Here is a 26310-nt window from a genome sequence, read left to right on the forward strand (position 1 = left end):
GAGATTGGTTTTGGTTTTTTGTTCAAACACTAGCCTAGTTGCTGTTCTATAATGTAACATAAATGTAATGCAATTATGTAATCTAATGTAATGTACTCAATCAGTTTCACTCAGGTGTGTTTTGCCTCCAGAATGTAAGCAGGTATTTTGCAGAACTTTACTCTGCACCCTTACCGTCACCTGACCCACAGATCCTTGGACTCAAGTCTGCAGGAGTCTTTAGCCCGCCACCTGACCTATGGATTTGGGACTTAGCCCCCCACAATCACGTGAGCCAATCCCTTGAAGTCTCTCTCTCTCTCTCTCACACACATGCACACACATATCTATCTCACTGGTTCTGTTTCTCTAGAAAGCCCTGACTCAGGCATCTGGACTGTGCTGCTGATCTCAGTGTGGCCCCAAATGAGTCACTTCACCTGCTGCTCAAACGGGAAGACGACCTATCTCCACAGTGTCAGTGAGGATGAAATGTGACAATACAGGGGAGCACTGAGCTCAGTGCCTGGGGCAGTCTAGGATTCCGGAGGCAGGAGGGCTGGGGGGTTGGGGTGGGCTGCTTCTGTGGAAATCTTCTCTTCCCTCCTTGTGTTCTCCTCTCTCACCCTGCAGCCCCTTTCCCTGGTCCCTGCCCAAGATGGGGCTGGCGGGTCTCAGCCTCACTGGTCACTCTAGGTGCCCCCCGGAGAGCCTTGAGGTGCAGTGGGAGACCACCAGTGAGGGAGGGACCAGGGGCCACCCCTGATGGGTAGACTCCTGCCCAGGGCAGCATCCTGCAGGCCCCAGGAGTAGGCCAGTGCCCGGGAGCATGGCCCAGGGCACAGTGCAGCAGGCCATCCCTGGGGCCACCCAACTTTCAGGAAATTACTGGCTGCCATTTCCTTCACACCGGGCTGCACTTTCTTGGTCACACTCTGAGCGAACACCAACGGGAAGATTTTCCATCTGTGCTGCAATGTGAACTTCCTCCCTTGCAGGCAGGCTGAGTCCTGCTGGGGTTTGGGCTGGAAGGAAGGGCTGGGCCTCCCCCTGAGCGCCAGGGGAGGGTCTTCCAGGGACACAAACAAGACTCTGGGGAAGAGCCATGGTCAAGTGGCTGCTGGTTGCGGCGGTGGGGGGTGGATGCTTGGGGTCTGTACTTCTCCATGCCCTCTCCGCCTACCCCTGGCCTGGGGGCAACGCCAAGGGACTACCAACAGGCTGGCCTGCCAGGTCAGCTGTCAGGACAGAAATCTCAGGAGAAGCAAGGAGGGAAGGAAAGCTGGTTAGGCCATGGCCCACGTCTCTCCTCGCTGTCTGTCTGCCTGTCTCTCTTTCACACAATCTTCTCTCTCAATCTCTTCTTCTAAGAAATAAAATTAGCTGGATGATCCACATGGCGGGCAGGAGGAGCTGAGGTCTGGGCTGGCTCTCAGGGTGAGCACCAACACTGGACACCACGTGGGCCACAGCACTCGGAGGGGCTTCACCCAGCCCTCCTTACACTATGAGAGAAGGGGGAAGGAGCCCTGTGTGGCTCTTGGGACCAAAAGGTAGAAGTTTGAAAAGGGGATGAGCAAAACCCGAGGCCCCGAGCTCAGGGGGACAGGGTCTTAGGTCCTCGCTGTCCCCTCCAACGCAGCTCCTCCGTTCTGCGCTCTGCCCACTCTTAACTTTCTCCTCTTCTCTCCCAGGTCCTGTCCCACTTAACCTCTCCTGGCATCCGTCAGGGGAACCTGAGTCCGGCCATCAGGAACCTGGGGTGGGAACCCATTCTCCAAAAACCAAACCCGTTGCCGTCAAATCCGACTCATAGCCATCCCATGTGTTACTGACAACCGTTTCACAGCGTTTTCTGGGCTGTAATCTTTATGGAAGCAGATTGCCAGGCCTTTCTTCTGAAGTGCTGCCGGCTGGGTTTGAACCGCCAACCTGTAGTTTAGTAGTCGAACACAAACTGTGTGCCACCCAGACAGCCAATTTCTGCACAGGGCCAATCACCTGCCTCTAGGCTCTGGGCTCATGTGGCCCTGCAGCTCTCTGCTGCTGGGCTGGCCAGGGCACACCAGGCCCCACTCTGGAGATGCAGGCAAGCTGTTGAGTATTTACAGGGCCTCTCAGCTCCTGGAGTCCCTCTACAACTGCACTCTTAGGGCAGGCACAAGTCTCTTTTGGCAAGCCAGCAGGTTCTACTAGCTGGCTCTGTCTTCCCATTCTCCCAGCACTGGGGTAACTGAGAAGGCCCCTACTCCAGCCTCCCCTTCGCAGCAGCTCATGTAAAGGAAGTCACCACCTTGCTCCCTCCCCACCTGGTACTGGCCACCAGCAATCCCACCTCATCCTCCATAGGGAGCTCTCTCTGCCCCCCTCTGGGTACATAACCTCAGCACACCAGGGAAGGGAAGGGGCTGTCCAGGGACAGAGCCAGGGTTCTTGCACCCTCTGCACACAGTGTGAGAGGACTGGGGCGGGGCGGGGGGGTGGCTGCTAGTTAGTCCAAGCCAGACCCCAGGACTGCCCTTGCACGCCGGCCTCTCAGGAAGCCACGAAGACGGTCTAGGCATCCAGCATGGCTGGCCTGACGCCCAGGCAAACGGGGGGCTCTGAGGAGCTGGCTCACCTGATACCCATCTTGCAGTCCATCACGCAAGGTGAGTCGAAGTCAGCCAGTAGGTCGTCCATCTGGTTGTAACGCTCCCCGTCCTTCACCACATCCCCATGGTAGGCGGGCACATAGGGCCTCAGTACGTCCTTCATTAGTCGGTCCAGGCAGCGCTGCTCCGACTCGCAGTGCTTCTTCAGGATCCGGCCATTGGCCGCGGCCTTGAAGCTCCCTGCGGACAAGGTGGGAGGAGGCCTTTGGTCCCTGAATGGGGGCAAGTCCCTCTGGGCACAGTCCCTGGGGCTCCCCACTGTGAGAGTGGGTGTTTCAGGGGGGGTGACAAGTGGTGGGCGAGCTATAAAGGTTGATGGTTTCATGTGTCTTACTGAGTAAAATGGGAAGAGACTGAGAGAGAAAGGAAGAGTTAAGAAGACAGAGGGACAGAGACACAGGGGAGGGTGGGTGTTGGGGGAGTGGTAGCACTGACCAGAGAGAGGGCAGCTGCCTGCATTCATCTACAAAACAGTGTTAAAGGCACATGGTGGCTGCAATTTCAGACTGCAGTCTCTCAGCAAGAACCCGTCTGGATGCTTTTCACCCAGGAGCACCCAGGGGCCAGGCTGTCCCCTCCCAAGTTTGTGGCCCACCACCCCCACCCAGCCAAGCCCTCCCGCCGGGAGTGTGGAAGGCTTCCTCTACCTGCGTGCCCCGCCAGCTGGATCCAGGGATACTTCTTCTTGAAGGACATGACGAAGGGAGACCAGTGCACCATGTTTTTTATCTTCCTCCATGATTTGCTCTAAAAACACGCACACAAACAGTCCTGCGTCAGAGAGAGGACCACTAGGTTCTCTTTCGGGTGAGTTCGGGGCAAGATAACTCATTACTTGTTGTCACAGAGTCAGAGAGAGGACCACTAGGTTCTCCTCAGGGTACGTCAGAGAGAGGACCACTAGGTTCTCCTAGGATGAGTTCAGGGAAAGATAACTCACTGTCTGTTGTTACAGTGGGCTTGAGGACCCCCACCTCTCATTGATGCAATGCAGTCAGAGAGGGCTTGGACCCATGCTACAGGCAAACTAAGCAGAATGCCCCGAAGCGAGGAGACCTTCAGGATGATGATTCAACAGGCTCAGGGTGCAGGTGGAAGGTGCAGAGTGTTCTCAATCCACTGCTGATCCTCATTCCATGCCACTTCCCCATCAGGGAAACAACTAAACCACACCCTTGCCCTTGCTCACGTCCCCTTTGTGGGCCTCGGTTTCCTCATCTGTCTGATGATGGGAGGGGGACAGCTGGGTCATCAGGCACTCTAGGACTCTGTAAAATGACCTCCCTGATCCTGACATCAGTGGCCCCCACAGAGGAAGACTAGGGAGGGCCAGTATCCCCCGCTGTGACGTGATAGTTCACACTGTATGTGTATATGTGGTGGCTCCAGGGTACCTCTTGCCTATGAGCAGTTTGAGGAGAGACTTTAAAGGGAGTTCCCCAGGGACAGCCCCCCATGGTGTCAGTGTACACAGGGGCCCTGGAAACCATATGACAGGTGACAAACCCACAGGTCCCTCTTCTGCTCTACACTGCTTCTGCTCAGGAATGTTTCTTAAGTGAAAACAGCCAGGACTGTCAGTGTATACATGAGTGTGTGAGGAAGTGTGTGTCAGTGTGTTACGTTTGAGTATAAGAGTGTATGAGTGTGTGTGTATACATGAGTGTGTGTAAGTGTGAGAATGTGTATACAGGAGAGTGTGAGAGGGAGTGTGTGTGTCTGTATCACTGCGTTTTTGAGTGTGTGTGAATGTATGAGTGTGTATATGTGAGTGTGTGTGTGACGGATGGAGTGTGTGAGAGTATGTGTGTGACAGTGTGTATGTGAATGTGAGTATGTGTGTTTGGGGAAGGGGTGCTCCTTGGGCAGAAAGAAGAAGAGAACTCACACCTATTGATGCCTCGTTTTATTTTCCCAAGCAGGCCAGGCTGGTATTGTGATTTTCACTTTGTAGTGCCCGAGCCTGAGAGGAGTATTTGGTGAGGCTGGAATTTAAATCCTCATTTATACAACTACTTTTTAAAAAACTGAAACCCTTTTTTATCTTCCAGCAATAAACATTTCTCTAGAAAAATATCCCTTTATTAACTTTAATAAGAGTAGACTGTAAGGATGAAGATAACAGTACAGCTGCCTTGGAATTGGAGTCAACTCCAACTCATTGCGACCCCATGTGTGTCAGAGTAGAACTGTGCTCCACAGACTTTTCAATGGCTGATTTTTCAAGCAGTAGATTGCCAGGCCTTTCTTCCGAGGCACTTCCGGGTGACTCAAACCTCCAACCTTTTGGTTAGCAGCCAAACACGTTAACTGTTTGCACCACCCAGGGATTCTGGGATGAAGATAAGGGTCCCCCAAAACATCAGCCCCTGATTGGTGTGATGGGAACCTGAACTGAGAAGCATTCAAGTTACCGAAAAAGAAGATCCCTGACCAGCAAAATGACAATACAAAAACCACGCGGACAGAACTGGGAAGGAAGAGAAGCTAGGAATTCTGCAGAAGAGGGAAATGGGGACAGTCCTGCCTTACAGACAAGCCCCTGAAGATGATGCCTTTCGACAGACAGTGACAGGGCCTTCTTTCCCTGTCCTGAATCCTGGGCATCGATACAAAGGGCACTAGGGCCACAGAGGGACCATCTGTAGACGGGATGCCTGACAGGCACCCTGAGAAACCAGCACAGCCCTCAGCTGTGGAAGCTGCTGGATCTCAAGGTTAAATTTGCCTCCTCTTTTTTTTTTAAATTCCTCTTTGCTGAGATTCAGCGGCCTCTGTCAAGTTTTCAAGTTAAAATCTGTTTCAGGAAGGCATTCTTCCCTACTGATTCTGGTCTTTTTTCTTTTTTTTAATAATTTATTTTATTTTTGTTGTTGAGAATATACACAGAACATACACTAATTCAACAATTTCTACACATACAATTCAGTGACATTCATTAAATTCTTCAGGTTGAGCAACTGTCCTCGCCCTCCTTTTCCAAGCTGTTGACCCTGGCCATTTTTATCCCTATCACCCGAACGCCAAGACTGATGCCATTCATAAGCGAAGGCAGCACTCTGCAGGGCCTTGTGACAAGAGGGCCAGGCCTTTACTGAAAAGGTTGTTTTTCCCAGATCCTTCTGATGGAGGGCACCAAAGACGGCTAATGAAGGTGGAGGTATTTCTTATCAACGCACCCAGAAGGCTACACAAACAATCTGGGCAGACGACGCACAGGGTGACGATGGAAAAAGCTCGTTAGGCATGATGAGCCAAGTAGGGTTTGTCCACAGCTGTGGAAGCCATTAAGGCAGGTCCAGAGGAAAACTGCAAGGCAAACACCACCTGTGGATCATGTCTTTGCAACCAGAGCTCAGAGAGTGCCTCAGCCCTCTGCCCAAAAGACACAGCGTGGGCATGCAGGGCCCTCGGAGGAAGACCGTGGCCACAGTAATGATCCCACCAGCCCAGCCCCAGGGCCATCTAAGCAGGGCGGGCAAAGAGTTACCCACTCAGGTTATGCTCACACGCCCTTCTGGTTAATTAAAAGTCAGAAGACTGGAATTTCCTGTTCACTATTCTGGGTCAGTGTGGGCCTCTCTGAGCCTCAAGCTTCCTTATTTGCGTCTTCATTTCTGAATTTTATAACTGGAGTAATATCTTCAGTGTGAATTTCAAGACCTTAAAATTCAAAAGCAGGGGGTTGAAAAAAAAAACTTCCGAAAAATGTTCTGAGGTTCCCAGGAAAATGGTTTGTTGACCTATAAAACCCCGTGAGAATGGCTGATGGCCCCTATCGCTCTCACTGAACTCGTATTTGTGGACCACCTAGTGGTTAAGAACTTGGCTGCTAACTAAAAGGTCTGTAGTTTTACAGACCAGTCGCTCCTTGGAGACGTTATGGGACAGTTCTACGTCCTATAGGGTTGCTATGAGTCGGAATCAATTTGATGGCAACGGGTTTAGTGGGTTTGAAGGGCATGCCAGGAGGATCATGAAAGAAATCTCCTAGTGGTCCTTGCCTACAGCCTGACCAGGGACAGAGAGGTTATAACTGCATTCCAACAAGTGGGGCCACTGGACCTTGTCAGTGACAAATGTTAAGGAAGTCCTACTATGTGCTAAGCGCTGTGCTGGGTGTATGGTGAGTGGGCTAGTCCTCGTCCACAGGGGCTCAGAGTCCAGTGGAGGGAAGATGGCCTGAGTTAGAACCCAGTAACCACTGTGGGGTGGACAAGAAACCTTACACCAGCTGTGCAACCTCGGACAAACCAATGACTGCTCTGAGCTTCATTCCGTCTTCTCCTCCTGAACTGGACGTGGTGAGAGGATGGAATGAGGACCCCAGGGGAGGCGTTCGGTGACCAGTGAGGGGTCATGGAGGCTGGTGACTGCTGGGAAGGGTAAGCATCATGAAGGCTGTGGGCTGCACCCACTGAAGTAGCTTGGAGGCATTCTCAAGGGGGAGGAAAGAAATGCTGGCTGCAGGGGGGTGGGGGAGGAGGACAGAGGCTGGGGACTGGGATTTGCAACAGTTGGGAAGCAGAATGCTGGGAGCAGAAGCCGGAAGCGGTAGGAGATGAGGGTGAGCAGCCAAGCAGCCTGGACTTGGGGAGCGAGGTAAGGGGGAGGCTGGGTGAGCAGCCAAGTCCTGGCTTAGTGCCCTCCTCACAGGCTCTCCTGGACAAGTTACTGACCCTCCTTGGGTCCCTATTTTCTTATCTGTAAAATAGGAAAATACGTAGATTCCCTAACCCGGAGGATAGCGCTCTTAGAAGATGGCGGGCACGGGGTGTTTGTGGAAGAGTCTTTAGCCCTTTGTGTTTGAGGACAGGGCACAGTATCTCTGAAGTCACCCGGGACGGTCAGGCTGCTGCCACGTGAAGATGCTGCCATAGTTACTAAGCAATAAAGACTGCAGAGCCTCGGGCTGGGCCAGGCCCACACTACTGGGGGTCCACCTCTCCGGAGAGCTGCAGAGACACCCTCGGGTGGGGGCCTGTGGCCCTAGAAGACAGTAGGGACAGATGCTGGGAAAGGCGGTGCAGCCCAAGCCCAGCAGGGACATTAGAAGCCGTGAGGCCGCTAGTCCCAGGACCTCTCTATGGAGGCGAAAAACCCAAAAAGGAGGGATGCTCCAGGGCTGGGGGTCCTCTGACAGTTCAAAGGATCCAAGAGCCTCCTGAGAGACACCCCAGGCCCTCCTAGCAACATTAAGTTCTGAATACAGGGGCACCTTTCCAGCTTTGGCTTCCTTTTCCCACTCCTCCTCCATTAGGGGTCATTTCTTCAGCAGAAAAGTGGGCCCCGAATGGCCAAAGGCATGAGAGTCCTCCCATCCCAAGGCTGCTCAGCCCTAACCGGGAAGAGGGCGGTGGAATATCTCATTCGCAGAGGAACGCTGGGAACCTGTCCCAGGAGACTTCCTTACTCTCTGCTGGCAGCCACATGCAGGGGTTTTCCAGGTGCAAGGTACATCCCATTCTGGCGCTGCTCAGTTGCCACTTTGGGCTTAGCCACCAGTCGACACAGGTTTAGGCTCTCACCTGCAGCAGATCAGAGCAGCTAGATATTTCTAGACTCTGCGGTTCAAACTCCACACATGCCTTTGTGATGTCCTTGGGAACGTTTCAAGGGAAAGGAAAGCACCACAGAGCTGACGTAGAGGGCCCTGGGGTGGGGCTGGAGGACACGCGGGTTTTATTTTGATTCTATGTTGGGTGTTCAAACCAATTGAAGACTAGGAGTGAGGTCTTTCCGGTGGGCCCTTTGGCATTAAGGGCTTAGGTGAGGCTCAGCGAAACAAATCTTTAGATTCCTGCACCTCTGGGTTAAACAAGCGCTAGCTTTCACTCTGTTCTTTTTTATGAGTACTGGGCACAGCCTTCCACTAATCTCTTTCCAAAGCACTTTGCTGATGTTATTCCTGCCTATTACAGCCTTGCCACCACACGCCTGTTAGTTGGTCATACTGTGATGGCTTGCATGAGAATTCAAGAATGTCGTTGTGATGCTGGAACCTATGCCATTGGTATTCCATATACTAGCAGGGTCACCCACAGTCGACAGGTTTCAGTGGCGCTTACAGACTAAGATAAACTAGGAAGAAAGGCCTGGCAATCTACGTCCAAAAATTAGTCAATGAAAACCCTACGAATCATAATAGAACACTGTCCAATACAGTGATGGAAGATGAGCTCTCTAGGTTGGAAGGCACTCAAAATGCACAGTGGCTGCAACAATGGACTCCAGCATACCTACAACTGTGAAGATGGTGCAGGACCGCGCAGCGTTTTGTTGTGTCGTACAGGGAGTTGCCATGAGCTGGAGCCGACTCTCAACAGGACTAACAACAACAACACGATACTACAGCCCCGACCCTGAGCAGCAAAAACCTAGCTCTGGAAGACGCAGGGTTTCACGCTAAACCCTGCCTGCGCCAAGAATGAGGGGGCCCAGCTCATTCAGAGAAGTTGAGAAGGAAAAGATCAGAAAACAGCCAGTAGGGGGATGCGGCAGCCTCCAGCAGCCTCCAGACCTCTCACCTTGCTGAAGCTCCTCAAGGCAGTTTCCTCCCCTTATCTGCTTGTACCTGTCTTTGACAGGAGCTAGAATACTCAGTGTGGAAAGAGAGTTGTAGTGGGAAAGAAAAACAAACAAACAGAAAAAACTGACAGAACAAAACCCAACCCTCTTCGTGTTTGAGGTGACAGGAAGTCACAGTGGAAGGGTGTCTTGAACCAGACAAACACCAGAGAACATTCTCCAGCAACAAAAAGACTGCAAAAGATCAGGTGTCGTGGAGTAGCTTCAGATTCAGGGAGAACCCCGGGTGCTGCAGAGAGTTAATGTGCTCGGTTGCTGACTTAAAGGTTGGAGATTCAAATCTACCCAGGGGTGGCTCGGAAGAAGGGCCTGGGGATCTACTTCAGGAAAAATCAGCCACTGAAAACCTTATGGAGCACAGTTCTACTCTGACACACACGGGTCACCACAGAAAGACTGTTGTTGTAGGTGCCATCGAGTCTGTTCCAAATCATAACGACCTTATGCACACAGAATGAAACACTGCCCGGTCCTATGCCATCCTCACAATTGTTATGCTTGAGCCCATTGTTGCAACCACTGTGTCAATCCGTCTAGTGCCTTCCAACCTGAGGGGCTTATCTTCTGGCACTCTATCAGACAATGTTCCAGTGTTATTCGTAAGGTTTTCACTGGCTAATTCTTTTCAGATGTAGACGGCCAGGTCCTTTTTCCTAGTCTGTCTTAGTCTGGAAGTTCAGCTGGAACCTGTCTGCCATGCGTGACCCTGCTGGTATTTGAATACTAGTGGCATAGCTTCCAGCATCACAGCAACACGCCAAGCCCCCACAGTACAAAAAACTACAAAGCTACAACGAAAGCAAGCCTCTCCTCACAGCTCAGGTACTACCTGCACCATATAACCTGTGAGGAGGACACTGGAAGCTTTCGGAAGCTCAAGGGCATAATACATCCCGTTCCATCTTTCCCTGTCCCCCTTTTCCCAAAGATTTCTGGTCCCCAGAGCAGAGCTGAATCTATTCCCTAGAGGCCAATGCCTTCCACTATTGTTAGCTGCTAGAGAGTGGCCTCGGCTCATGGTGACCCCATGCACAGTGGAACAAAACACTGCTGGGTCCTGCCATTCCCATGATGGTTTGCAGATCAGACCATTGTGATCCATAAGGTTTGCACTGGCTGATTTCTGAGAAGCAGAACACGATCGACAGGCCGTTCTTTCTAAGAGGCCAGTGCCTACGTGGGGCAAACTCGTTCTGCTCAACGTGCGGCACCTCACTGCTGAGAGTTTCTGTGTGGGGAAGCCCTCACCTCGCCACCTGTGGTTCCTCATCTCCACCTCTGGCCCTGTTTCAGGAGTTGCCACGGTCAAGACCGGGCAGGAGAAGCCACCCACTGGCCGGGTCTGCCTGAGCCCAGGCTGAGCCCAACAGAGGAAGCTTCGGGAGGGTCTCTGGTTCTGTGCGTTTATCTAGACCAAATTCCAGGCTGTCTGATGCAGCTCCTGCCTCCTGGGTGGACAGCACCCTCTGGCTGGTTCTCCCAGTCAGTCATCCCGAGGTGCTGCTGGGAAACGCTGCCTTAAACAAACAGAACAATTAACTGGGCTAGCCTCAAAGTCTGGCCTTCGCCTGCCATAAAGCAGGCAAAGAAGGGCAGGCCTGAGGGCTGGTGGCTGGTGGACAGGAGGAGGAAGAGGGAGGAAAGCAGGGACTCAGCACTTACCTAGCACTGGTTGTGGGGATGAAGGGGCCTCTGGCTACCCATTTGGCGTCCCGGGGTGGGTAAACAGTTAAGACACTTGGCTGATAAACAAAGAGTTTGAGTCCATCCAGAGGTGCCTTGGAAGAAAGTCCTGGCAATCTACTTCTGAATAGCACAGAGTTCTACTGTCACACACATGGGGTCGCCATAAGTCGGAGTCGACTCAACAGCAACCATTTACTGGTGTAGGTCTGAACCTCTGGAGGGACTGGAGCCCCCAGCAGCTGGCCCTATGGCCCCTTGCTGGGGAACTGAGAGGCCACCAAGGCTAGCTAGCCTGCAGGTCTTGGAGGAGAGAGACCAAATCTGATAGGCTGTGAGGGAGGGCATCTGCCCACCGGGAATCTGGTCAGAGACTCCGGAAGTGAGTTTAAGCTTCCGGGCAGGCACAGGCTCTGCTCCATTTCTTATCAAGCCCCTGGCATTACTCTTTGTACCCGGCAGCAATGCCTGGACTATTTCAGAGAAGCAGGCCTTCTGAAGACAGCTACTTACAACCCCAAGTTTACCCTAAGACAGCCAGCCCTTCCTCCGGCTTCCTTGCTCTCCGGCTGCCAGGCTGACAGCCTTTCACTGCCCTGGGATTAAGGGCTGAAGCACAGACCCCTTCTCTCTCTCCGTCTGGCTTCCGTCTAAGATGCTCACATCCCCAGTGGAAGGCAGGCCATAGCTGGGTTCTGTCTCCAGGAGACAGCAGCATGATGGAGCACAGCACGATACAGGTTTTGGATTTAAAATGAATCCTTGCTCCACCACCTCCCTGCTGTAGCTAAGGGTAAGCCTTTGAACTTCTCAAAACCTCAGTTTTCTCATCTGTGACCTAGGCATAACAACAAGGCATGTGCCCTGTCCACCCCATAGGGTTATAGTGAGCATTCGGTGAGGTGATACATACATACCACCAGTTACCAGTTGCCGTCCAGTTGACTCTGATTCATGGTGACTCCATGTATGTCACAGTAGAACTGTGCTTCATGCAGTTTTCAGTGGCTGAGTTTTTGGAAGGGGACCACCAGGCCTTTCTTCTAAGGTGCCTCTGGGTGAACCCGAACTGCCAACCTTTCAGTTAGTAGCTGAGCATGTTAGCGTGTAAACCGTTTGCTCCACCCAGGGATGCCACTTACTTACAGGTGCTCTGCATACTGTCAAAAGACAAGCAAAGCTTCGATGTTCACTTTGTTCTTTAGACATGTGTCTAATGGAAATAATTTTCTTTTCCAAGGCTGAGCAATCTGGCAAGAAGCCAGCCGGGCACTTGCAGAGGGCCAGCTCATTGCCTGGTGACAGGAAAATGTGCTATGTGGGATTAACTGCTTTCAAAGCCTGGGGAGTGGGCAGGCCAGCTCCTGCTACGTCACCCAGTAGTGCGCAGAGCCATGCTAGGGCTCAGGTGTCTTGACTTCGGTTTCTGGTTCAGAAAGTCAGGAAAAGTTGCAAAAAGGAGAAAGAATGGGTCCCGTGAGGCAGCCCACCCCCTGGTTTTGAGAGAAATCCAGCCATTCCCAAGTTTGGAAACATTTCCCATTTCATACATTTGAACTCCACTAGGCACAGGTGAAAACAGTATTTTCGGCCTGAATAGTGAGATCGCTCAACAGATTCCATTTTCTAAAGGAGGTTTATGCACTTAACTCTCTTCCTCTTTGACTTCTTCCTGCAATTTTCTACTTTCTTCCTCCAGAACTTCCTTTTTTAGGGAAATAGTCCAGTCTCTTGACCAACTTATTTTTAGGTAATTATTTTTTTTTTTATAAATAAGGAGTCGCTCATTTTTTTTTTTCTTTTCTTTTTTAAGTAAAGAGGATGGGGAAATCTCTAAAATATCAGAAAAGGGAACTATTTCTGGACCCAGTGGCTCTCCACAACAATAGAATATTCCTAGACGAATCCTATTCTGCGCACACACTTGTGCGCACCCCCGTGCGTGTGTGTGCACGCATATTGGCGAGTAGTGATGATAGCCTGGCTTACCAGAGAAAGAGGCAAAGAAATTACACGTTCAGCACCTAACATGTTGCTAGGCACTGTGCTGATGTCTCACTGAACCCTCCCTCTCAATTCTGATACAGTTATCTCCACTGTGCAGATGACGAAACAGGTTAAGTGGCTAAGTAACACCTAACCAAGGTCACATGGCTTCCTGGTTTGCATCGTTAATTCCGAGGATTTTGTTTCAGCCAACAGGATTGCTGGGCCCCCATCAGCTGGCTCTCTTGACCTCTCCCCCAGTTAAAAAGAGGCCTCAGGGAAACAGCCAGAGCTTTGTCGGAAGAGTGACCTTTCAGATGGCACAGGCCTGAATGAAGTCCTGCGCTGCGCTGCGCTGCGCTGCCCTGCCCTGCCCTGCGCTGCCCTGCCCTGCCCTGCCCTGCCCTGCCCTCCCTTCCAAGTCTGTTCTCAGAACGTCCTCACTGACACACACTGAGGGAGACACACTGAACAAAGCGCTGAAAGAGGACGGAGGGCGCCTCTGCCCAGGGAAGGTTCGTTCTGCGTCAGCGCCTTTGTTCTGTATTTGCAAAAGTCTGGGTGAAAGCCACTGAATTTTCCATGTTTGGAAAAAATGCTTTTTTCTTCCTTCTTCTTCTTTGGTTGTCTTAAAAAAGCGGTTAGGGTTTCCCTAGTGATCATAATTTCCTTCGCTGGGGAAAAGCCTGGTCCTTCTCCCAGGCTGCAGAGCAGAGACTGTGCCAACTTTGTTCGTTGTATTCACGCTGGCACAGCCCCTCCTGAGGCGGCAGCTGGGTGCGAGCCCAGGCAGGTAGCGCCCCTGGCTCAACAGCTCCCTCCTGGAGCGCTGGTTAGAAACCTGGCTGGGGCCAAAAGCGAAACTGGCGGGCGCCTGCCAAAAGTGAGCTGTGTGCTTGGAGGGGAGGAGGCAGAGTCTTTCAAAACCAAGACACTGCGTGAGGATCGGAAAAAATTAAGCCCAAGGGTTTGGCAGGGCAGGTAGCTCAAGCTAAAAATAAGAGCCTGAATGTTAAGACTAACTGCCTCCCTACTTTTACAAACAAGAACAGTCCCCTAAATAACGAGTGCAAAAACAGTTTTTGAAAAAGACCCAAGTAATTTTTTATTTGGAGTCCCTGGGTGGTGCAGATCGTTAATGCATTCAGCTACTAACCAAAAGATTGGAGGTTGGAGTCTACAGAGAGGTGCCTCAGGAGAAAGGTCTGGCAATCTACTTCTAAAAAATCAGCCATTGACAACTATGGAGCACAGTGCTACTCTGACACACACAGGGATGCCACGAATCAGAGTCAACTCGACAGCAACTGGTAGGTTGGTAGGTAATTTTTTATTTAATATCCACCCCTACATACCCCCCCGCCCCCACACACTCAATGTTCCCACTTGTTGGGTGATATAGAACACTTTTCACAGAGTTCACTATTGGGCATAATTTTTTTTTTTTTTTTACCTGTCCTTTTAAGAACCCACTTCTTAGTGGGATAGGGTGGGAATTATGCTGAGTCGTGGGGTGGGTGAAGTACCTCTCTCAGAATCAAGCTGCTGGGTTGGGCAAGAGAATAGGGCAGCTCTGCCTGCCTGGTCAGGATGGTTGGTCCTCACCGGCCCCTGCTGGCAGGGACCCCATGGCTATTGCTGATGTGACAGGAAGAGCTGGCTTTGAACTCTTGGGGTCAGGGCTCTGTCCTCTCCACTCCTAACAGAGAAGCGAGGGCTGCTATGCTTGGGGTTTGGAGTGTGTGAGCTTGGTCAGGCCAGAGGCCGTAGCTCCCTGTTTTAAGATGGGTGTTCCTGATGTCTGTGTTCAAACCCCCGGCTCAGCCTTTAGGAGGCACACCACCTTGGTCTACCCACTTCCAGCCACACGTCTGAAAAAGCCAGGAAAAGCCTGAGTGGCTGCCCAGCTGAGCCCTCTTGATTAGCTGCCTTCTTTCCTGTTGCAGCTAGAGACCCAGTTTCCAGGCCAAGGGTGGCGCCCAGTTTGGCACCCACGGGCCCTGCATCATGGCTACTCTTTTTCCCCACCATCACCTATATGCCCAGCCAGGGGAAGCTGCCAGAGGCCCAGCTCGGAAGGGCACGGCTGCTGAGTGCTCCTTGACCACCCACGAGGAGGTGGCAGGTCCCAGCAAGGACACAGGGTCACCCCAGATACCTTCTCACTCTCACTTCCCACAGCTCTCTCCCTGGTGCTCCCTCTTGCATCCAGCCGGGCAGGCCCTTCTTGTTCCAAAACTGCCCCACCTCCAGATCTCTGTCCATTCAGATGTTCTGTCTGGAACGTTCTCCCTCCTCCTCCTGTTTATTCACATCCCACCTATCCATCCAGCCTAGCCCTCTAGAATCTGTAAGCTGGCCCTACCTTCTCCCAAAAGCTTTCAGACACTCCAGCCACAGGCCACTCCCTGAAGCCTCCACACAGCAGGAGACCTCTGAGTACTCCGTGAGACTCACGTGCCTGCGGTACTGTGTCTCCACCAGAGGGCACACTCCAGGAACACTGGGAACCTCTCCTTAAACTTCTACCTGCCCCAGTAGGAGTGCAATGGAGTCCCTGGGTGGTGCAAACCGCTAACACACTTGGCTGCTTACTGAAAGGTCAGAGGGCGGAGTCCACCCAGAGGCACCGTGGAAGAAAAGTCAGCCATTTAAAACCCTATGGCACACAATTCTACTTTGACACACATGGGGTCGCCAGGAGTCAGAGGTGACTCGACACCAACTTTCCTTTTCTTTGGCAGTGCTATCCTTTCTCATCCCTTGCCTCTAAAAAACAAAATTTCCTCACTGATGAGCTCAGCTGCATGGGCTATCCCTTAACAGTCTGGAGCGGAGACAGTGCCTGGGCCAGGAAGGTCTCTCATGCTGTGCAGGCCAGGGGCAGAGCTGGCAGGGACAGTGTTATATCTTGGCTTTCAGGGAGCCAGGATTAAAGAGGGGTCCCTGGGTGGTACAGATGGCTAATGTTCTTGATTGCTAACCTAAAGGTCGGAGGTTTGAGTCTACCCGGAGATGCCTTGGAAGAAAGGCTTGGTAACCTACTTCTAAAACTCAGCCATTGAAAACCACATGGAGCACAGTTCTACTATGACACACACGGGGTCACCTTGAGTTGGAGTCGACTCAATGGCACCCAGTAGGAAGGAGCACAAGGCTGCCAGCTGTCTGACTGGCAAGAATACTTATGTGCCCAGCACACAGTAAAGCTCAGGCCCTGCCACATCCCATCTGCTAGGAGGAGAGACACACCTAACCAAGGCCATGCTTTTCCATGCTCACCTGCTCAAGCCTGGATTTTTCCAGAGACATCTCCAGGGAGCAGGTGGGGCACATCTGCAGGAACTCCTGTTTCCTCTGCCTGAGCTGGGCTCCCAAATCATCTCCACGCCCCTCTGCTCCCTGAAGCCAGCAGCCTGGCTGGCCCCAGACCCCCGGGGTCTCGGGCCAGTCAGCCCTGCTCAGAGTCTGTGACGTCCTTGCCAGCAGGTACTACTGGCACCAGGGCTCTGGGGACACCAGCAAAGACTGCTCTTGCACTAGCAACGTTTTGTTTCAGATCCACCCTCCTTCCCTCTGCCTAACTTTACAGTATCTGGTATCAAAGGGGCCCACTATCTTGCCAAACCACATTTTTCCTTGGTTACCCAAGAACTGAGGTGTCCTTCACCCAAAATGGAAATGTTCGTTAACACTCCCCAGCAGGCAAGGCCCGCAAATGCGCTATCTCTGGTCTAGAAGGTCACTAACTTGGCTCGCCCCTCCCCTCCCTCCTGGATTCCATCCTCTTCAGAACTAAAAATAATGGAGGGCTGGAGGAAAGAGGCACAGGAGAGGAAGCAGCAGGAGGCCTAGGAAATGCCTGGGTGAAACACAGAGGCCTAGCCTGCCTCTCACACCAGGAGCCGTCTGGACCTCAAAGGCCGCTGGGACCTGAGGCTAGGAGCGGCCAACAATGGGAGGAAACGGGGAGTGGGGGGCCAGGGAAGAGCCTGGGAGGGGGCTGCCTCTACAGCTGACTTCCTAATGGATAAAGCCCACAGGACAGAAAGGCTGGGCCTTTCCTCTGGGGCGGGCACCGGGCTCAGCCCAGCCAGGCCATGGCAGCCCCTGTAGCACACGCTAACCCCCACCCCACTCTTGAGCCTCGTCCACCCCTCACCAGAGATTTTATTTTTACTTTGGTAAAAACGCAAAAAAGCACGGCAGAGATTTACAGAGGGTGAAAATTTACTGGAAGCTCTCGCTGGCCAGAGACAATGGGCACCAAAATCCAGAGGCCGCAGAGCACCACCAGTGCCCCTTCTGGCCCAGCTCCTCTAAGGAGCCAGCAAGCACTCGGGGTCTACACCCTCAGTGCACTCTACCCCACCCCACCCCTCCTCCTCTGGGACAGCTCTTCCTGGGCCTGGGGGCTACAAGGGCTCATCCCTCCTCAGCCAGTGCTAATTATCTTATATGTATTAACTCATTTAATGAGTATCTCATCTTATAGGCATACTGTCATTATCCCCATTTTACAGATGCAGACACTGAGACACAGAGAGATTAACTAACTTGCCCAAGGTTGCATAGATGGTAAATGGCAAAGCCAGGATTTGAACCCAGGCAGTCTGGCTGCGGAATCCAAGCTTTTCATCACTCTGCTAGGCTTCTTCCATTGCCAGACAAACCCAAGTTCTCGTTATTCCTAGGTGCTATAAGGCAAGTTACTAAGCCTCTCTGAGCTTTCTGTAAAATGTCCGTGCCACCTACCCGACTGGGTTGTTTGGGGGATTAAATTAAATCTTCTGTGTGTGCCTGGCACATGGATAGAAGCACTTGAGAAAGGTGCTGTCATTGCATTGCATGTGTGCTGCCTGGTATGTAAGCTGCCTGAGGGCAAGAACCTGCACCTGGGGTGAAACCCACATGGCTGGGCTTCCTGTTGGCTCAGTAGAGGTTAGCCGCAGGGTTTGACCACCTCCCCCTCCACCCCCAACCCTGGCCTCCGAATCCTGCCTTTCCTTGAGGCAAGTCCAAAGGGTGAGGCCATAGGGGCAGCAGGAAGAGGGCCCCAACAGACAGTACTATTCCTGTCCATAAAAAGAACCTGGAGGAGCTTGAAGCTGGCCTGAAACAGAGTCTGGCCAGGCGGCCTCTCTTTCTGGGAGGTCCAGAGGGCCCGGGGGTCACTTTTAGGCTTGGTGTGAGAAGGAGTGCAGAGGCTGCACGGCAGCATGGCTGAAGGAAGCCATGACAGCTGGTCTGCTTCCTGCAGCCCAGCTGCCCCTCAGGGACACGGAAATGTAGAAACAGGCCTCTTTATCCCATGCTGGAGATGACATTTAAATAGCCAGAAATCTGAAAGGAAGTTTTCTGAAAAATGCAGAAGAATCTAAAATGTCATCTTCTCCCAGCTCTCACAAGCAACCAAGCAACCAACCAACCAACCATCATGCCAGCTGCTGTTGACTTAATTCCAACTCATGGTGACCCCAAGTATGTCGGAGTAGAACTGTGCTCCATAGGGTTTTCAACGACTGATTTTTTAGAAAGTAGATTGCCAGCTCTTTCTTCCAAGGCACCTCTGACTGGATTCGAACCTCTAACCTTTCAGTTAGCAGCCAAGTGTGTTAACCCCTAGTACCACCCAGGAACTCCCCTCACAAGCACAATCCAGCTTAAAGACACAAACTTCCTCTGTGTAAGCAGCTCTTTAATACTCCCTTGTACTTTCTCAGAGAATCCCTGAGATTAAAAAATCTTCAGATTATTTAATTAAAAAAAAAACACACCTAAGGACACTGCTGGGCATAGTAGAAGGGACAAGGTTTCCCCCACCTCCAGCTTGCTAAAATCTTACCTCTCTAGGCCAAAAACACGAACGGGTGAAACACTACCTTTTAAGCCGTTCCTGAGAATGCAGAAAGCACTTGTAAGAGATTTGGAAAGGGGGTTACCCTGGACTGACTCCAAAGTCAGATTTTTGGGAACTCCCACTTAAAGAATGTCTAACAAGGAAACTTTTCAGGAAGACCTTGAATACCACATTAGCGCTTACATGCAGTACCAAATATTTAGCTATATTTAGAAAATATTTCCAAGCAAGAGACGTTGGTGTAATTCACATTACTGACAGACGGCACTGATTTGCCTGTGGCTAAACGGCGCTCGACAAATGGGAGCGACTTGCAGAGCGAAGAAGAAATCCTGAGCTGTTTTCTGAAGAAGTTTCTGACCCAAGAGAGGCGAGATGCAGCTCTGAATGAGTCAGCTAGCTTTCCTCTCCTGAGCCGAGTGGCTCAGAGCAAGAGCCCCATCTCGGCCTCTATGCAGTCACGCATCAGTACAAGTGCGTCCGCTGGCAGCACAGGAAACGGGCTGCCAAGAGGGCACACTAGTGAGCCGCATAAGTGTGAGCAAGACTCATCGGCTCACAGAAGGCGGCTGTCCTCTGGGTCATCTTGACGTCTGTGGCAGTACGTGTGATTTTCATAAACAGACTGACTCATCGGCCTTCCCATGCGTCTTAACCAGTGGAGCGCTTAGTTAGCACTTTCCCTGTGTAGAGTAAGCCTCCCCCTGGGCTCTTGGGGGGCAGGGCAGCATGCTCTCCTCCGAGTTCCAGAGAAGCAAATGGGGCAAAGGGGCTTACCCAGGCTTGTGCCTGATGGGGGACCAGACCTGGAGTCCTGCCTGAGCCCCTAACCCTGGCAGCATGCCCAACTGCAGCAGGGTCTCCTACCCAGTGGGAGCAGGGACACTAATCTCCTGTTTACTTCACTTTTTTTTTTTTTTTTGCTTCAGGCTGCAATGAATTGAAGAAGCTCTGGTGGCACAGTGGTTAAGCGCTCGGCTGCGAACCCAAAGGCCAGCCAGATTGACTCCACCAGCTTTACAGTCTGCTTCCATAAAGATTTCAGCCTTAGGAACCCCGTGGGGCAATTCTACTCTGTACTATAGGGTCACTAGGAGTCAAAATTAACTCCACAGGAAGAGGTTACAATGAATTAACATTTATTTTATACTGAGATATTTTTATGACAGCACCTGGGATACTTACGGACAAGCTAGGTTTTTACAAAACTGAGGTGGAGATATCCTACATTGGAGATGGGAGCAGAGAAGGGCCTTCACCCCAGTTCATCTGTCTTCTCCCTCAGATTCAGAGATGCAGCCAGCAAGGAAAGCACCATCACCTATACATGCCAGCCAGGCTTCCCAACAAAGGTACAAGGCCCTCTAGCTTAAAAAGCAGGGGACCATACAAAGTCGCCCTCCTGTGTTTCTGGTTCTCTTACACTTGTTTCACCTTCTTCCTACCGACTGGTTGTAGTTGCTGTTGTTAGCTACTGTCCGGGTGACCCCACGTACAATGAAGCGACCTGCCACCCCGTCCTGTGCCATCCCCATGATCGGTTAGGGATCAGATCATTACGATCCATAGGGTTTTCACTGGCTGATTTTCAGAGATAGATCACCAGGCCTTTCTTCCTCGTCCGTCTTAAATCTGGAAGCTCTGCTAAAACCTGTTCAACATCCCAGCAACACACGAGCCTCCACTGGCAGACAGGTGATGGCTGAGCACGAGGTGCATGGGCTGGGAAGTGAACCCAGGTCTCCCGCGTGGAAAGTGAGAATTCTACCACTGAACCACCAGGACCTCATTCCTATTGAATTAGGGGAAATGAAACATTATTGAGAGACACAGAGTGGGTTTTCTAAAAAATGTATTCTGGGATGACAGAGGCTTGGACATGGGCTAATGGTCTCTGAAAGTTCTTCCCAACGAGTGATCCTAAACCAAAGTAATAGTACAGAGACATGGGGAAGAATGATCTGCCCAGTGCAGAAAGGTTTTGCATCTTACCCAGCGCAGGGCCTCTAGGCCCAAGGCAAAGGCATGAGGTTGAGTAAGTGCCTTTGTCGGCCCATCTGCGAGGAGAGCAAACCTCCTTTACAACGTCCACCTGCTGTGTGCAGCACGCTCGTCATGGGGGAAGTCGGTGAGCGTCTTGTGTGCCGGGAATCTGGATGAGGGCGTACAGCTGTTCTGGAAGGAGACCTCAGGGACTCCACCCCGAGGGAAGGGCTCTGAGGCTCACAGCCACCACAGCTCTCTCCCAGGCTTGGCCCCCTGAAGTCCCTGGGGATAGCCTACATTTAGGAGTTGTAACGTCACTTCTAGGGAACAGAACCAGCTGGCTGATTTATTCCCCTTAACTTTAAACGCTATTATTAGCACACATCTGTCTTTGCAGTGAAATCACCAAGGAAAAACCCAACTTAGAAAAAAAAAAAGTATTTTCAAGCAATCGTCATCTCTATTTTTGGAAAAGAAAGCAAGTCAACAAACCACCAAAAACCAGTTACCAGTTGCCATCAAGTCAACTCCAAGTCATGGCGACCCCACGTGTGTTGGAAAAGAACCATGCTCCATAGGCTTTTCAATGCCTGACTTTTCGGAAGTAGAGTGCCAGGTCTTTCTTCTGAGGAAAACCGAAATGAGAACACACAGCACTGAAACTACAAGGTACATTAGATGGGAAAACAAGGAAGTGCTTGGAAAACCTGAACACACCATATGCAATGTAAGACACGGCTGTTAGGTCTAAAGGATAAAGTAAAACACCAAAGAAAGCCAGCCGCTCAGATTAGATTAGCACCCGGCAAGGGGGCAGGGGGAGCGGAAGCCCACGAGATGTCTCAGGGGTCACCTAAGGTAGCTGAAATAGAAGCCGGGATTTCTGAGCCACCAAACTGAGCCAGTCTGGCCCTGCCGCCATCTCCTTTGTCTGCTCAGCTAGTGAAATGGAACATCACCCAGGTCACAGCTGAGCGATGCCTGACTCTGACTGCCCTCTGCCTCTAATGAGTTAGAACGGAATTTACAACTGGGGCCGCCTGACATTTGGGGCTGCCAGCCACGACCCGGCCCATCCAGTGGCTGTGGCCCTGATGGCCCAGACTGGACAAGAAGGCCCTCAGAGGAACACCTGAGGTGGGCCCAGGAAGAAGCCTCGCATATTTTGCCAATAAAGCCCAACATTCAAACTGCTAGAGAAAACCATAGGCTTCCGTGGCCTTCGATTACTTCACAGAACAGCAGCCAACTGTACTTTCAGTGTTAACCTACGCCGGTCCCAAAGGCCCCTGGTCATTCCCTCTCTTGTCCACCAGCCTGCCTAAAGGAGAAAGAGATTACAGAAATGACCACGGAGCGCCCGCTTCTCCTAAAATGGGGCGAGGCTTACATTATCGATTCATCAATCCCATATCCACCTGGAAGTCCTCCCTAAGCACTTGACAAGGGCACAGACACCCTAGGGAAGGGTGCTTGAGCTGCTGGGATACTTGCAGAGAGCAGTGCATGGGATAGGGGTGGGCCCTGGCAGGGCGGCCCGGGGCTAGGGAGGGCGCCAGAGATAGAGCAGCCCACTATGAGGCTGCCGGGCTGTGAGCTCCTGGGAGCCAGAGGTCACCTTCAGGTCACCTTCCTCCTTGTCATCTTCTCCGCAGATTGGCACAGATGACAGTATCTGGGGCTCCAGTGCTTGTCCTCACCCCACAACAGCGGTTCCCTGGTGGCTAGGGGCTGCAGGGTCTTGCCCTGGCACCCAGACCTGTGGCCCAGGCTGGAGGTACCATGCCGGGCTAAAGAGAATCAAAGATTATGCTGTAGGCCCTGAGATCTCTCCTCAGGGGACAGCAAAGGACACCTCCTGGTTCCCTAGTGCAGCTCTACCAAAACACCCAGCAGATCACCAAGTCCCCTTGATTCTACCATCCTAACAGCTCTATCCGTCCCATGGCCACCACCCCTTGCCACTTCATCACTCCTGGATTACAACAGCCTTCCCTGCCTCAGACAGGTCCTCCTGCAATGGGCTCTCTAAATCAAGCTGGAAATCCTTCCGAAATATAGGTCTGATCACGCCAATTTGGTCAGGTTCCTCCTCTGCTTTAAACCTTCTAGGGCTTCCCCAAAACCTCCAGGACAAAGACCAAGCTCCTTTGCAAGGGCTTTCAAGGGCTCTGGTCTTGCCATGCCCCTTACTTCTGCCCCCCTCCCCTTTTTCACTGGCATGATTATATATACCAAATTCAAGAAGAGTTTCACTGTCTACAATTCTACTCTGGCCACTTTTTCTTTTTTTAATTATTATTACTGGAAATAATTCTGTCATGCATAAGAGGGAGTGTTAAAAAATCATCCTACTTCAGGTGTCAAATATGCTACAAACACCATTGGTTCAGCTTCTATAGAAGGTCTCAAGAGGACAATAGCAGGTGAGGCTGCTACAAAGGGGAAATGAGTCAAGGTCACAGAAGGCCTTGACTACCAGGCTAATGAACTTGGACTAGAATCTGGTAAATGGACAGAAATTACAGAGGAAATTAACAAGAACTTTGACTACAAAACATAAGTCTTCTAAGTATCAAAGGCAAAGAAACCTCCAAACCAAAGCAAAAGTCAAATAAACTGGATAAAATATTTTGCAAAACACATTATGGTCAAAGTATAATAAATAGATTTTGTATATAAAGAACTCAAACGGATGGGTGAGAAAAACTTTAAAATGTCAGCAGATAACTTGGCAATGTGCATATAATCCCACATGCATATAATGGAAGTAACAATAATATACTGTTTTTGCCTATTAAATTAGCAAAAAATAGAAAAGTAATAAATACCAGCCCTTGTGAGGAGAAGAACAGAGTGGAACACATGCCAATAAACAGCTGGAGACATCCCAAATGCACACAGCCCTTTGAGAAAGCAGCCCAGGAACATGTCTCAAGGGCCATAAAAATGTTTGAACTTTTAGTGTAGTTATGTGACATCTGGAAATCTACTTAAGGAAGTGATCCAAAAATGGAAGAAGTTTTATACCCACAAAGATGCTAATGATGGCATTGTTTCTAATAACAATAGTACTGAAAAGAACCCAACATTCAACAATAGAGGAATGATTAAATAAATGATGAGTACATCCATGGGACTGATCATTCAGTCCTTAATAAAGGTTAGAAAGAAATGGAAAATTGTGGTATAATATTAAGTGGCGGGGGCGGGGGGGGGGGGAAGCAGGCTCAGCTATGAAAAATACTTCAAAAGGCTGAAAGCAAATACACCAATTTATAAGAGTAGTTGTATCAGTATGCATTTCTGCACATTAAGTTTATACTGACTTCAATTTAATGTTTGCCCCTTTACTCTGATTTCTTAGCTATTATATTCTATTGTATTGCCTATAAGTTTGTAAACAGCCTTGATGTTTTTTAAATTAAGGTGAAATATAAATTAATCAACTAATTAACAATCAACAGAATCAACATGTTTAGTTATGATGGTAGGGCTATGATGATATACTTTTCTCTTATTTTCAAAATTTCTGTAAGGCCGTTAACTTTGCCTTTACAGTTTAAAAAAAAATGTGTGGACCACCAAACAAACAGGTAACATGACAAAACTGCTGTCCTATCTCACCTGGCTCCTTCAGGGAATCTTCCTGCCTGTGACCTGAGAACAGAGCCTCTTCCAAAACGTCCCTTTCTCTGAGGGAGAGACAGGGCTTCCCCTCTGTGTAGGTTCCAAGAGGTCCAGACTGAAAACTGTTCTCTGAATGGGCTGTCTGTTCTGTGGGGCTGCAGGAGAAAGGCTTGACAATCTGCTGCTGTAAAGATTATAGCCAAGACAACCCTACGGGTCAGTTCTACTCTGTAACACATGGGGTCACCATGAGACAGAACGGACTCAACAACAGCGATATTTTGTTTTGTTTTATTCTGACAACAAACAGAATCACATAATGGCAGCCCTTCCCAATACTCAAAAAGCAAGGGTGAGAAGGGAAGTGGTGAATACAGTTGTGTGGGAAACCCTTCCACAAAGAACAGATAAAAAAGAGTAAACTCCTTGAGAGTAGGCACCATGACACTCATCTTTGCACTCAGATCTGTGTTCTCAGATCACATGCAGGGAGAAGCACTGAAGGAATGGGGTAAAATATGGCAGCAATTTTAAGTTAACTGTTTATTTGGTGGTCCATATGTTTTGATTTTTATTTATTTTTTGGTCCATACATTTTTAAATTGTAAAAGCAAACTAACCCTAGGTACAAAAATGATGTCCAATAAAGGAGCTCAATAAATAGTATTGTGAATGGGTTATTTCATTCATTCATTCATCTTGAACAAATATTTGCAGAGTGCATGGTATTCATTGTTGTTGTGTACAGTCAAGTAGAAACGTGAACTGTTCATGCAGAGCTTTTTAGGCCACATTTAGGACTATGGATTTTATTTTGAGTGAGATGGAATCATAAGGACCCCATGTGAGAGCAGAACTGCTCCACAGGGCTTTCTAGGCTGTGATCCTTATGATAGCAGATTGCCAGGTCTCTCTCTAAAGGAACTGCTGGGTGGGTTTGAACTGCCCGCCTTCCAGCTAGCATCAGGGCGCTTAACTGTTGTGTTACCAGGGCTCCTCTCTGTTGTTGCTGGGTGCCAACAAGTCAACTTCCGCCTCATAGCGACCCCGAGTGACAGAGTAGAACCACTTCATGGGGTTTTCTTGGCTGAAATCTCTAAGGGAGTGGACTGCCAGGTCTTTCTCCTGTGAAGCCACTGGTGGGTTTGAACTGCTAACCTTTTGTTAGCAGCTGAATGCTTAACCATTGCACCACTAGGGCTCCTTTAGCAGTGGAGAGAGGCAAACAGTAAACAAATAACTATATAGGTACATCAAGCGGTGATAAGTGTTCTGAAGAAAAGTAAGGCAACAGGAAGTGAAAAAAGGTCAGAGGAAAGGGGTATGCTATCTTAGCACGGGTGCTCAGGAAAAGTCTTTTCCCCTACACATTCCGGCAGAGGGAACAGCCAAGTGCACAGGCCTTGAAACGGGCTACTGGGTAGGTTCAGTGACCAGCAGGAACAGCAATGTGACTGAAACCGAGTGAAGAAAGGGGAGAATGGAATGATTAGCCATCTGTTCATGCACAGCTTTTTTGGCCACATTTAGGACTTTGGATGGAATCCCCTGGAGGGTTCTGGACAAGGAGTATCATATTTGACTTATGTTTTAAAAGGATCACTCTGTGTGTAGGGTAGACCTGGAGAATACAGAGTGGGAGGAGGTGGAGGAGAGGGAAAGCAGGAGAGATTAGTTTTGAGGCTGCTGTAATCACCTGGGTGAGAGAGGAAAATGGATTGAAAAGAATAATAAATACCCTCTTCTTTGGATCATGACTATCTCTGTCTGAGGGACAGGGCTCCCTCCACATTCCCATGACAACCTGAAAGCAGGAATTCTCCTTGAAAGAAGGAGACTTGCAAAGGCCTAAGATCTTGACAACAGGGAGGCGGGAAGGAATTCTCCCGGCCAGAGATAAAGAGCCTGCCAGTGGGCATGGGTGGGCAGTGCTGTGTCAGGTGT

The 26310-nt window shown here is 50.5% G+C and overlaps 1 protein-coding gene across 1 annotated transcript in view; it reads right to left on the reverse strand.

Moving 5' to 3' along the window:
* Positions 1-26310, reverse strand: part of ITPKB (inositol-trisphosphate 3-kinase B) — a 112873-nt gene that overhangs the window by 14637 nt on the left and 71926 nt on the right. The window contains exons 3-4 of the mRNA XM_049868073.1: positions 3281-3380; positions 2600-2813 (exon numbers count right to left, since the gene is read on the reverse strand). Of these exons, the coding sequence (XP_049724030.1) occupies positions 2600-2813; positions 3281-3380 (314 nt within the window). The remainder of the gene's footprint in view (positions 1-2599; positions 2814-3280; positions 3381-26310) is intronic.

This window comes from Elephas maximus, chromosome 24 (genome assembly GCF_024166365.1).
Source record: "Elephas maximus indicus isolate mEleMax1 chromosome 24, mEleMax1 primary haplotype, whole genome shotgun sequence".
Lineage (NCBI taxonomy): Eukaryota > Metazoa > Chordata > Mammalia > Proboscidea > Elephantidae > Elephas > Elephas maximus.